The sequence below is a fragment of the Odontesthes bonariensis genome, chromosome 4 (genome assembly GCF_027942865.1).
Source record: "Odontesthes bonariensis isolate fOdoBon6 chromosome 4, fOdoBon6.hap1, whole genome shotgun sequence".
Classification (NCBI taxonomy): Eukaryota; Metazoa; Chordata; class Actinopteri; order Atheriniformes; family Atherinopsidae; genus Odontesthes; species Odontesthes bonariensis.
Genome location: NC_134509.1, coordinates 20,789,926 through 20,803,011, shown reverse-complemented (window position 1 = coordinate 20,803,011; position 13,086 = coordinate 20,789,926). Strand labels below are relative to the sequence as shown.

The window sequence follows — 13,086 nt, the reverse complement described above, 5'->3', positions numbered from 1 at the left end:
GTTCTGCATTTTGGCTCAATTTAAAAAAGCTAAACAAGGAGCTGGTGCATTATGTCAAGTGTAGGTTTGTATCGTATTCTGTTGCCTGTCCTCATATGCAAACCCACAGAATTTAAAGAGGGTGTACTGTAGGCCTACTTACCACAGGACACATTTATATGGGGCACAGACATTAAAACACACACATGGGTCCTGAGTGTTACACCTAAATGTAACGACAGTTATATTTCTTCTTGCTCAGACATTTGATATGAATTGCAGTGTGTGTTTGCTGCTTACACAGTTCACACAAGTGTGTGTGTGTGTGTGTGTGTGTTTATGCTGGTGTGTGACAGGAACAACAGTGGTGACGTTTCACGGCAGCTTCGCCGCCCCAACGGTGCATTCTGGGTCCAACTCAAGATGGCTGCGCCCTTGCAGAAGTGCTGAAGAAGTGCCTCTTTGGAGAAATTCTCGGGAGTGTGTGTGATTACCGCGGAAACCATTGCACCAAATCAGTCCCCAGGGTCGCTGGTTTGTAGAAGAGGACCACCGGACCCCCGTCATCCATAATAGTGGCCGGCGCTTCGTGTGGCTGTGGCAGACTGTCCGTATGAAGATGGGCCTCGTCTCCAGCCCCTTCCCATAGCGAAGAGCCGTGGGGAGAGGAGCCGCAGATTCCCCTGCAAACACGCACCCGTCCAGCTCGCTTTTGACGGGTTCGATCTGCTCTACCGGCTGTGGACGCTGCCCTACAATTTTCTGACCAGGATTATTTGTGCGACCGTATCTGTCATCGTCCGGAGACGGAGAGCCTCCCCAGCCCGGGTTGATAGTCCCGCCGCACCAAGGTTCGCATCTGCACGCTTTGCTACCACCACATAGCGCCATTTCTGCACATCTGCTCCGTCTCACGTATCTCCCACGCTCGTGTGCTTTCTGCAATCTACGCGGACAGAGCTTTAAATAACCCCGGCATGTGATGCAGTTTAACAGCTGACGGTCAGAGCCACTTTGGAGGAGAGCGGCTGTCAAATCAGCCGCGCTAGCTCGGCTAGCACGAAGCTAACTGGACGCCTCGTCTGCTGACTGCTCGCCAGCTTTTGTGTGGCAAAGTTTAAAGAGCAAGGCCATGCTATCATAAGTGCGAGCACACAGAAAGCTCAGCAGCTGTGGTCCATGGCATTATTCAGGTGTGTCAAAGCAACAACAACAACAACAACAAAAAAGAGTGAACAGCTGGACTGTAGTTTGTAAAGTGGTGGCTTAGAGGAATCCAGATGTGAGTGAGCAGCGTAGTTTCACTTGTTGTGGTTTTTCGTTCATGCAGATGTCACAGCAGAGCCTGAGACTTAAGGCAAGTTTATTTGTAAGGCAACGCAAGTTTATTTGTACAGCACAATTCAACTACAAGGCGATTCAAAGTGCTTTACAGATACATTAAAACCGTAGAAATAAAAGCATGATTTAAGTTTTAAACAAAAAAGAAAGAAATAAGAACAATAGATAGAATCAGATAAAATCAGTAGTTTCAGCTGATCTGAGGCTTTCTGGGAGTTTGTTCCAGACATGTGGAGCATAGAAGCTGAATGCAGCTTCTCCATGTCTGGTTCTGACTCTGGGAACTGATAGAAGACCGGATCCACATGACCTGAGGGGTCTGGAAGGTTCATACTGGGTCAGGAGGTCACTGATGTATTTGGGTCCTGGACCATTCAGAGCTTAATAGAGCAGCATCAGAACTTTAAAGTCTATCCTCTGATGCACCGGCAGCCGGTGTAAAGACCTCAGAGCTGGACTGATGTGCTCCACTTTTCTTAGTCTTCGTGAGGACTCGAACAGCAGAGTGGAGTGCAGGGTCCTCTTTGTGAGCTGGAGTTTGTCTGAGTTGAACATGGCTCCACTGAACTGTGTGAAAGTTGAGCTGCAAGATACAGTAACTGTATGAGTGTCAAAACTTTGTGCTGAACAAATACAGAGTGGGGCAGTCGTTAAAGTTTGGTGGTTGATTCATCCATCCATCCATCCATCCAGCCAATATGATCCGCTTATCTGAGGTCGGGTGGTAGCGGCAACAGGTCCAGCAGGGCAACTCTCCTTCAGGGTCCTGACGGTGATGTTTCCAGGTCAGAAGGGCAAGATGATCCATCGAGGGAGTCCTGGGTCTGCCTCGGGGTCTCCTCCCAACAGGATGTGCCCAGGGGGGCATCCTGAGGAGCAGCGGCTCTACTCCAACCTTCCTCCTGATGGTTGAGCTCAGAAACTAATTTCAGCAGTAAACCGGCTCGGCTAAATACATTTTATGTAACTTTTAGTTCGGTGTTAGGGATGTTGGCGTCTATGAGCTTCACATAGGACGCATCACCTCCTCTAAGTTGTGTTCACTGGTATCCGACGGTGCATTCAAGGGTTTTAATACCAAGAGATGCTCGTTGGAAAGCAGTCGGTCCGTTATTAGACGTTAAGATTTGGGTATTTTTAATCTCAGAGGGGAATTAATGTCTTAAATCTAACTTTTCCAGATAGAAATAATGAATTAACAGAATAAATAACATTTATTCATCTGATAGCAGAAGGAATGAAGCCGTTGGTTCTCTGTTGGAGCATAATATCGCTGGCCTGGGAGCATAGATGAAAACCCCTCAGAAACACGGTCTTGTTGACATATTTAAAACTCCTTCTGCCTTCTGGTTTGCTGTTTTGTTCCAAACTACACTGACAGAGTTATTTAAAGAACCTTTTTTCTTTCACACTCGGCCCGTTGAACCAGCACATCGGAAGAGTTTAACGATGTGAACACGTGAATCCTTTGATTTGCACAGTCGGTGTTTGCTCTGTGCTCACCTACATGCATGTTTGCTTCATTTCTACCTCCTCACCGTGTAAACTGCTGGATTTATGTCTGAAAACATGTAATCAGTTCTTTTGCTCTAAAATCGTTCTGCAACTTCAAAGTTAACCTTTTTGTTTTGTGGATGTTTCATTCTGTTTTGTTGTGATCTCATTTAAGGAACTGCTCAGTGGCTCTGTGTCTGGCTGTGTTGCACAATGGCTTCCCTCCGCCTGATGATTTATTTTTAGTGCTCAGCGTGACAGGGAACTCCTCCAAGTGATGATTGATTAAAAGAACAAAGGGGGAACATCCATTTAGAAAATAATCTTTAAACTTGCGCAGTAATTTAGTGGTTATTTTGATCCTGTTCATGTTTAATTCTATGTGAGATTTTGCATTTCAGAGATTATCACAATGCTTTTCAGTGTTAGTTTCCCACCATAGATGCACAGCAGGAGCCCACAGAAACTCATCAAATCTGTGTTATTCTCCCTCACAGGGCCCTGATGAAAATGGACGTGGACTTGCTACATTCACCGGTCGTGGGTGTCGCTGAGGAAGAGGAGGCTGACATGAATGACTGGAAGCTTCCCTTGGCCTTCATGAAGAAGAGGCACTTGGAGAAGATCGAGGGCTCCAAGGCCTTGGCACAGAGCTGGAGGATGAAGGACAGGGTAGGCTTGCTATGTCCAGTGTACCCCAGCTGCAGAGCAGATGTTTCCTCCTCTGGCTCAGTCAGAGCTCGGGCCTGTTTCTAGTTTCAGATGTCTCTCAGGGGACCACGTTCATGTTCAGGGTAGAACTAAGAAACGCCGCATTGCATCATTTTTCAGCCAGCTGTGTTTGATCGTTTCTGGAAGTCAGAAAACGTATAAACAGAGAGTCTTTTTTTTTTTTTTACATTTCATCACAGCGATCGAATAGGACGTTGCACGAAGCTGAAAGCAAATGTTTGACACATGTTGGTACACTCATAGCAACAAAGTCCAGCAGCCTAATCATCTGGCTGTCTGTTATCACACGGCCTTCGTTGCTTTGGACAGCGCTATAAGCCACGCCCCTTGCATTTAGCACACAGTGCACGGAGGATCGTGATATCTTCAGGTCTTTGGAAAGGTGGTCAGACACCCACACACACAGTGCCAGTTCTCTAAATTTCCATTCATTAAAGAGGCAAACCAGATGCAACCATGCTGCACACTGTGCTTTGAAAGGACATTTCCCTGTGAAGAGCCAGGGCATGGTGGGAAATCATCCGTTTCCTGCATCTGCATTCTGACGACAATCCATTTTATCCTGCTGGAGGCAACTCGCGCTACGTTTCGAGGGGAGAACCTCAAAGCTTTCCCTCACGAGCGTGCGCACAGTGTTTAAAGCTGTCTTTTGATCCGCTGCAGTGCCACCAACCTGATTATTTCAGAGTGCTAACATTAGAACGATGGCAAATGTCACTTAGTCATATATAACCCTCACAAACCCTCCATCCATCGTAGAAATTCACCCAAATGAAAACGTAACACTTGGCTGCTGTTAAGACAGGAGCTGAATTAAAGTGTGGAGCTGCAGGGAGATGAAGACATTGTTAAATGTGAGCGCTCTATTGATTTAAAAGAGGTAATAAAGGCTGACTGGAATTGGCATTCCCATCAGAAAGTCATGTTAAATCTACTGTTACATTTTTCATTGCTCAGGGCGCTCTGAGTCCGCAGACCTGCCTTCGTAAAGCTGTGTGAAGTCTTCATGGTTCTGCAGTCGGAGAGCTGGACTAATTGCCGCTTTTTGCTCTCATGCAGGAAGATTTCGGCTTTGATTGAGCTCTTGGCTGCAACCAAGTTAATTGCAAACTGATGGATTTGAAAGGTGCTCGTTCAAAGTCGATGTTTCTTTCTGAAAAATTCATTGCAGCAGCTTATTTTGCTGCCCTTCACAGCAGGAACTTTGTTCAGTTGTGATATCGTGGAGGAAAAACATCTCCCGGCCTGAGTTCTTCTCTGTTGTTGAGAGAAAAATGCAAAGATGTTTTTGGCCTGTTGTTGACTTAAAGCTGCGGTCGGCAACTTTTTTTTAGTCATATTAGCTTGAACTGTCATGGGATTCTGGAAGTAGAATATTAAATAGGCTGTTTAGGAAAAATAACGAAATCTGTAGCTCCCTCTGAAGCCTGTAATCATGCTTGCAAAAATCGAGCGCTCCCGGCTGTTTTTAACCAATCAAGTAAAGCCCCATACACACACGTCGCTGCTATTTACTCGCTCAGCGAGTGAAGTCAATAGAATGTCTATGTGTTCACGCGAGGCGAGTAGGCGAGTAGGCGAGGAGAGTACAAGCGAGTACAAGCGATGCGATGTGGGCGGATTCCGAGATGAACATATTTCAACTTCGAGCGACGCGAGTAAGCGAGTAGCCAATTAAAATGCAGAATACAGATTATTGACAGGTGACGTTCCCCCAGTGTTCTCCAAACAGTGGCCACCCAACTTCTACACACCAAGTCAGCAAAAGCACCCAAGCGAGTGGCGAGTAGGCGAGTGAGCGAGTAGCGAGTAAATAGCAGCGACGTGTGTGTATGGGGCTTTAGGGTGGAGGAATCCTACCTGTCAATCACGGCTTGTGCACACGCTGCTGAGCGTGAGTCTGCCCCAGCTTGTGTGCGCTCACACTGGTGTGAACTCACGTGCACAACCTCGTCCACAGAGGGGGAGGGGTTTGGGGGGCGATTCGGAGCTTGTTAAAGGTTGGGGGAGGGACCTGAAAGTTGTATCGGTTCGAATTTTCCGACTTAAGACTCGGAATTTTGAAAACCTGCCGACGGCAGCTTTAAGATGGTGGTTTTTGTCTGCAACTGTTTGAATATGGAGTGAGTTGATACGTGAAAGGTTAAGTCTGGGCAGAGCAGCGCTAAGCACCAGGCTTTATGAGTGTGATGTTAATCAGAGATCTCAGAAACAATCACTCAGAGGAGGGAGGCCTGTAGATCTACTTATTACCGTCGGCCTGTGACTTGTATTGGAATGAATATTTATGCTTGCGCTCAGCTGCTTGTGCGTGCCCATTGCAGTGTAGCGTGTTTGTGTGAACAGCTACCAAAAGCAATCAGGATAGCAGCCTTCAGATTACCGGTGTGAACGCCGCGTGTGTTGTACAGCGGAGTCAAAGGTCAAATATCATTTAACTGCTGATCAGGAAGTTGTGCAGGAGGAGCAGGGGGATGTTTTTGGTGTTATTTTCAGTTTGGAGTGGTAAGATTAGATGTTGGTTGGAAGTATCGCGCTCCCTTAATTGAGCTGTCAGACCTGCAGCCAGCTGGACGCGGCAGAGTTAATGAATGGAATTAGGTTTGTGATGACTTTACACGGGTTTGAGTGACTTCCAATAAATTACTGCTACTGACTCACAGCTGTGAATCTTTGTTGGTCTCACAATTCAAGTCAATTACGATTTAACTTGAAGATGCGTCCTCAGATGGAAATATAACCGCACACGGATGCGTTTTCTTTCATACTAACAGATCTGTCTGAGTCCCCTTTTTCAACCAGATGAAGTCAATCAGAATATCGTCCACAGATCACATGTAATGTTACTCTCAGAGTAATCGACCTGAACTTTAGTGGAGCTGGTTATATGTAATGTGTTATGTGTGGTTATGTAGCGTGTAAATTCACGCGGCGTAAATTTGTGCGACTGCAGATTTTATTTTATTCGATTGATTTGCACACATTCATTCAAATATCTAAAAAAAATACACAATAAAACACAACAAATTAAAAACAAAAAAGGAATGTGTGCTGGAGATGTCAGAAACCCTTGTGGGCTTATAAGGAAACCTCATCTTGTCATTAAAACCCAATGATAACAATTGTAATAGAAAATATTTACAGGTTAAAACTAAACTTCATGAAAAATATGAATGGATCATATACAGTGAATACTTATGCCTTTTTGAGAAACTTGAAAAGGTTGTCCTTAATAATAAAGGGTGTAGGAAGTACACAATGAGTTCAGGAACACATCAGAAGTGGTTTGGTTTTGATATCTTTAAAAACAAGAGAGCTATCACAAAAACACCTTATTTTAAACAAACTATTGAGCTTACTATTTTTTTATGCAACATACCGGACAACATACTAGTGTACTCGTCATTGCTCAAATTTCACATTATTTCTCATAATATAAATAGGTCAAAAAAATATGTTTGTCAACGAAAATCCCGATGATTACAGCTGACCTTTTTGCACGCGCACCCACTGATCTATAACGTGTGTGTCAATCGCCCCGACAGCGACTAATAACACATAAACCTTTTTGCCACTAAACTTCAAAACTCTGACATTGCACACTTTAGGACATGTTTAATTACTAATTCACCTGTTGTATAGTCATATTGGTTGGTTTTCGAGGAAATCGCTGTGTTTAAAAAAACAACAAAAAAACAAACAAACAAAAAAAAACGCTGTGTTTCAAACGATTGGCGGGCCGCCATCCTCAATGTATGGGAAACACTGCCATCGAACCCTGGACAAGTGGACAGCTATAAGACCTGTTAACACGGGTGATCAGATCTCAGTTACCTGCGCTGTATGGAAAGAAACACCAACATCAGGTCTCCAGATGTTTCCATGTACTACCATGGCATTACTGAACCATAAACATATTTCAGATTGGCCTGAATCTCATTTAATGTGGAATTATTAACAGACATTTCAGGGAGATCAGTTATGTTACAGCTGTGATGGCAGAGAAGCATCATAGAGTAGATGATTTGAGATCTTACAGAGCTCAGTGTTGGCACACATGGAGAAGTTTTTAACCCTCCAACAACTCGTGAGGTGGGCCCACATGAGGCCAACATGAGGCCCACATGAGGCCAACATGAGGCCAACATGAGGCCAACATGAGGCCAACATGAGGCCAACATGAGGCCAACATGAGGCCAACATGAGGTCCACATGGGGTGCAGATGGGGTGTACATGGGGTGCACATGCAGCCAGTCTTTGGAAAGCTGAGCTGTGACCACAGCGGGTACAATCCGGCTGCAGATGTTTGGTCAGAGTATAAACAACTAATGTGATTCCTCATATTAGCTGAATAACTGATGATTTAGAATATTTATGAAGCACACTGCACACACTTAATCTAGTTGTTCTTTCCGTTAGATTAATAAAATCTCATATGTGCAAAGATCCCGGCTTTGACAACAGTTTTTTTTTTTTTTTTTTTTTTTTTTTTTTTATCACTGAGCTCCGTCCTGCACAGTAAAACTCGATCCTCTTTGCGTCGAACTGTTGCTACAAAACATAGAAACTTATCTTCAGCTTCTTCTTCTTCCTCTGCTTCTCTTTGTACTTCTTCTTTGGTGTTTTGCAGCAGGACCGAACAGTGTATTGACTTCACAACTTTATTGTTCAGCAAAGGTCGGGAAATCATCAGTTAATGTCTGACTTCTGTCCTTTTCTGAAGCTCGTGATTATGTTCCGTCACTCAGAAATGCTTTGAGACGTGTCTTAGCGCCGACATCTCCACACCTCCGCTCCACACTTTATATACCGTCACCACGAGGCAGTAAGCAGGGGATTCTGGTCCTCTGTGAGGCTGCTAACGGCATACACGGCCAGTCTGGAGTCTCTTTACTGCTGCAGATGAAGACTCAGATCAGCAGGGAACCTTTTTGTCTCAGTTTCAACAACAAGCTTAATTTTAGCTGTGATATAGCTCCACGGCGTTCTATCACAGCATATGAATATTTCTAATGGTTGCCTTCATGCAAACATTGTTGTAAATAACACAGTGACACTTCTTGAATTGTTAAAGCAGCTTGTAGATGTGTGAAAGTGGGCTGAGGGTGTTCAGAGTTAAATCTTATTTCTTAAGATGTTGTGTAAATATGCCGCCATGGCGGCATATGTGAGCGTTCTGGACAAACAGCTCGAGTCACTCTGAGGGACTTTGATTTTATCTGTAATGGTCATCAGTTGCAGTTCTTGCCAGATGTTGTGCAACTTTCCGTGGGTCAGCACACACATGATATATTGAAACGTCTCCCACCTCCCCCCGTGTTTGCTTTCACATATGTTGTTGGGCTTGTTTTTCCAGCTCCAGAATAATGAAATCAATAAGTCATACGGCCTTTGTAATAACGTGGAAATGAGGCTGGTGGTCTGTGTGTCATTAGATGAATTCAATCAGTGTGCTCGGTTCATTAGGCAGCATATGGACGACCAGTCACTGAGCCATGAGAACATAAAGTGTTTTCATTGCGGTGGAAATAATTACATTGTAGAGATTTCATATTGTTGTTGAGTATTTGCAATTTGCCCTGAAAGTCGCCCCACTGCTAAGGGTACTGAATGCTGCTCCCACTCTTTCATTGGCCTGTTGTTAAAGTTATTTTTTTTTAAACCTGGACCTTATTTCTGGCATAAAATACGTTCATCTACTCACCGATAACAGTTTGGTGAAAGTCGGCGTCCTTCGGAAGATATTTAGATCACTGGAGATCCGCGTATATCCATATAACGGGAGAGAACAGGGCAGAGACAATACAGCCTCTAAATAAGGCATTATCTGTCTTTATTTCACCAATACTTTAAGACCAATGAATTAATGAATACGTACTATTGCACTGTTAGCTCAGAGCTGCCGTGTTGAGAAGAATGGAAGGGAGTTGGGTACCTGGACAGATGGAGACCCATTCCCTGACCTCCACTTTCACCCCAGTTTCAAGTCTGTTGGAAGTGTGGTCACCCAGAGGATAAAAAGACGGTGAAAGGCGGTCACACCTTGCCCGATCAAAGGCAAAGGCCTGTGGGGGTGAATGTGAGAGATGACGAAAAGAGGTTGGCACCGCTTTGAAGCCCCGGGTAACCTCACTGGAGGGTGGGGAGTCAGGAAGGAAGCACTCTTCCACCTCCACTGTGAACTTCCTGTGATCCTCGGCGTCATATATCCAAAAATCAGCGACGTGAGGGTTTAATGCTAATGTTTTTATTGAGTGTTCAGATTCAGAACATGCGCATTGTGGTGGTTACCTCCATCAGAACAGCGAGTCGTCTGTCCCTACTCGGATTATGAAGAGTTTGAGTGATTACAGTCGATCCTTTGTGTCTGGTGAACTCGTACACAAGTGAGTCATTCACCCATCGATCTGTGGATCTTACATCTGCAAATACTGGTCAAAGGTCAGAGTCGGTGTGCCCACAGGTAAATTCAAGAGTCAAACACAGCACATAAGATTATTTTATTAAAACTTGTCATTATTCTTCGATGGTTTCTTTCTTTCAGAGTTTATTTAATGATTTATTTCTTATCTATTTTTATGTAAATATCAAATATAGATTTTTTTTTTGTCTGCTCTCATGTAGCCTTCGTCCCTTCTTTTTTTTTTTTTTTTTTTTTTAGCATTTTTTAATTCATTAGCTGCATACTTTGTTTCAGATAACGCACATCTTTGACAGTTTTTGGCCCTTTTATGGATTTTCAGCTCCACAAAGCAGCGTTTGACTTGTTGCTGCCGGCCTGCCGAAGAACGCTTGAACGAGATTGATGCTCGTCACCTTTTTAATAACCTTCATTTATTGCCTGCTTTCCAAATGGATTAATCAGAACCATTGATCGGTGAAGCGAGTGGTGCTGAAGGCTGTGGGAGTCTTAAAAGGGCGTAGAGGGAAAAGGCTCGACAACCCCCCGCAGTCCCGAGCAGTTATTAATGAGAGGGGGCCGGCATCCAATTTTAATGCATATGCCTGAACCGGGAGGACTTGCACGCGCTCTCAGATGGTTGTATATACAATTAATTCTCTTTCTCTGCTGTTCGGTCACTCTTCCTTTTGAAAGCACATGCTGTTTTATTTCTCTGCCTTCCTCTTTCAGGAGAAGAGTTCATGAGATTATTGGAAATCCATGAGGTCCAGTATAGGTCTGAAAATCTAATTTTGTTTAGGCTTTCCTCTCAGATTAGTCCTAAATGGTGAATTTACATCCAATAAAGCAGCCGCTTGTTGTGGGTCAGAGGGTGCTTTGATCGCTCTGCTTTCTTTGAGCCTTTTCTCATTCTTATGGCTGCCTTTTAAGCTCACGCTATGCTGTCTTTTAACACAATTATGGTTATTACATTAGTATGATCGATTATCAGTCCATTTTAAAGGATTTCTTTTGTTCAAGTTGTTAAAAAAAAGGGGGCCAAAATGAGTTGAAGTTTGTTCTGAATTTACAAAATGTAAAATATTCATGTTTAGTTCAGGCTTTGGTATTTAAATCCCTTCTAGATTTAATTGGGTAGCAACCTTCCTCTTCTGTGCGTGGCTTTTATCGTGAAAGATGTGCTCGGATACCTCGGATCTCTGGATGAGTTTGTTATGCAGCAGCCGAACAAACTGCACGATAGCAGGATGACGATGCTGTGATGCGACCCCTTGCCTTCATGCCCAGAGTTTTTATTTGTTACCGTCGACGCCGCCGGTTACTTTTAAGAGTTCCGGCTTTTAATTGAGTTTATCTGTTTAAAGATCAGGAAACTGTGTTATCTCACATTTAAAAATCAGCTGCGTCTTCACTCATTAACATCTGTTCATTTAAATGGTTACAACACACCACTTTATCACCAAAGCCTCAGGCCTGACGGTCTCCCCCCAGAGTAGCAACCGATTCATCGCCTTGAGCCGTGAATGTTTACCAACCACACATACCCAGACCCGGCTGATGAAGAAACACTTGTTTGTGTTGTCTTTGTCTGTGAAGCGAACGAGCAGATAAATCAGTGAGAATAACGAGGGGCACATCTGTGCGACGTCATACTCAAATGTCGCGTTGCACCTCCAAACATCCCACATTTATCTGCGTTATTCTCATGTAAATGAGCATCAGATGTGTTATAAATGACCTGCGTCAGATGCTGGATGGAAACAAATAATGTAATCAGGGCTGTTTTTAATAGGATTTTAATTGTCTCGCTGTGCTGAGTCACTTAGTTGTAATCATGATTAACACCGGTGTGATAACATTGCGATGCCTTGACTGCTTTTCATTAAGTTAAACATTTTTCTTGCATTCGTGTGTTTTAAACCTGAGCTCTGTCTTCCCAGTCCAATCTTTTCTCAGCTTGTTGGCACAGATGTTTTGCTGAGCTCATCGAGAATAATCGTACTTGCTTATTAGCGGGTAAATCGCCCAGTTGGGGTAGTTGAACTCTAATCTTTTAGTTCATTTGAACATTGTGCATGTATTCAGCTGTGTGTTGCATAAGGACGTCAGTCAGATACACTTGTGGTTTGAGCTACCTCGCTGATAATAATATTTCTGTGAACAGAGAATGTAACTAAGTCCTTTCTTTGATAGAGGGATTTTAAAAGGTATAAAATACTTCGTAATTTGCCTCAGAATGTTTCCAACATGGCGTTGAGGCAGAAGTGCTCCAAAGTTTGGTTATATTTCACCAAAAAGGACAAAACTAGGGCCAGTTGCAACACGTGCAGAGCTTTGATCACATCAAAGGGGGAAATACTTCCCAACATGCGGAAACATTTGACCACACAGCATGCAGTTACTTTGCACAAATGTAAAGTCTTTGACACGCTGCTAAGCGATGGTGGCGACTCTCATGGGAGAGCTTGTGTCTCAAAAGTCGCAGGTAACGTAAAACCTCCAGGTCTTGTTGATTGTAATAATGTTAGCGACATACTGTATGAATAATTTCCATCTGATATTAACATTTAGTTAACGAGGACTGAAAGAGTGAGGCAGGCTCAGTGGCAGGCTCCCCTTTCATCGAGGCAGGAAAGAGTAAAATGACATGAGGCGAAAATAGATGAATGTCACAGAGCAGTTACTAGATTTGTGGGGAAAGGTTTGCACAATTTTGCCGCAGTGGAAGCCCCTGAATTTCTGTAGGATACTTTGTTGCTTATTGTCTGGCATGGCTCAACTGAAAATTAGAATAGATAAAGTGTTGGTGGATCCTTGAAATTAAAGTGTTACTGCAACCAAAGCCATTTGTACTATATGTGTACTATCTAACTGGATGAGAACCGATAAGGAACCAAATTGATAGGCGATATCGATAATGAAACCGGAATTGCTAAATTCTTAACAATTCCCATCCCTACTCATGTATGGCAGCTTGGTTCGGCTGGCCCAGACGTCCATTGTAGTGATATTTTCCTGTGATTGGGCAAGGCTAAATACTTCCTGCTTGGTAGCACATACCTGGAGTCTAGAGTTTTTACCGTGTAAATAAACCCAACCTTTTCCGCGGTATAAATGTCCAACATGTCTTTAGCAA

At 43.7% G+C, this 13,086-nt stretch overlaps 1 protein-coding gene across 7 annotated transcripts in view; it reads left to right on the top strand.

Moving 5' to 3' along the window:
* The first annotated feature begins 389 nt into the window (after positions 1-389).
* rptor (regulatory associated protein of MTOR, complex 1) overlaps positions 390-13,086 on the top strand; it is a 193,280-nt gene continuing 180,583 nt past the window's right edge. For all 7 annotated transcript variants that reach the window (XM_075463436.1, XM_075463435.1, XM_075463433.1 and 4 more), the window contains exons 1-2: positions 390-830; positions 3,312-3,486. In XM_075463436.1, the coding sequence (XP_075319551.1) occupies positions 3,319-3,486 (168 nt within the window). In that variant the 5' untranslated portion in view covers positions 390-830; positions 3,312-3,318. The remainder of the gene's footprint in view (positions 831-3,311; positions 3,487-13,086) is intronic.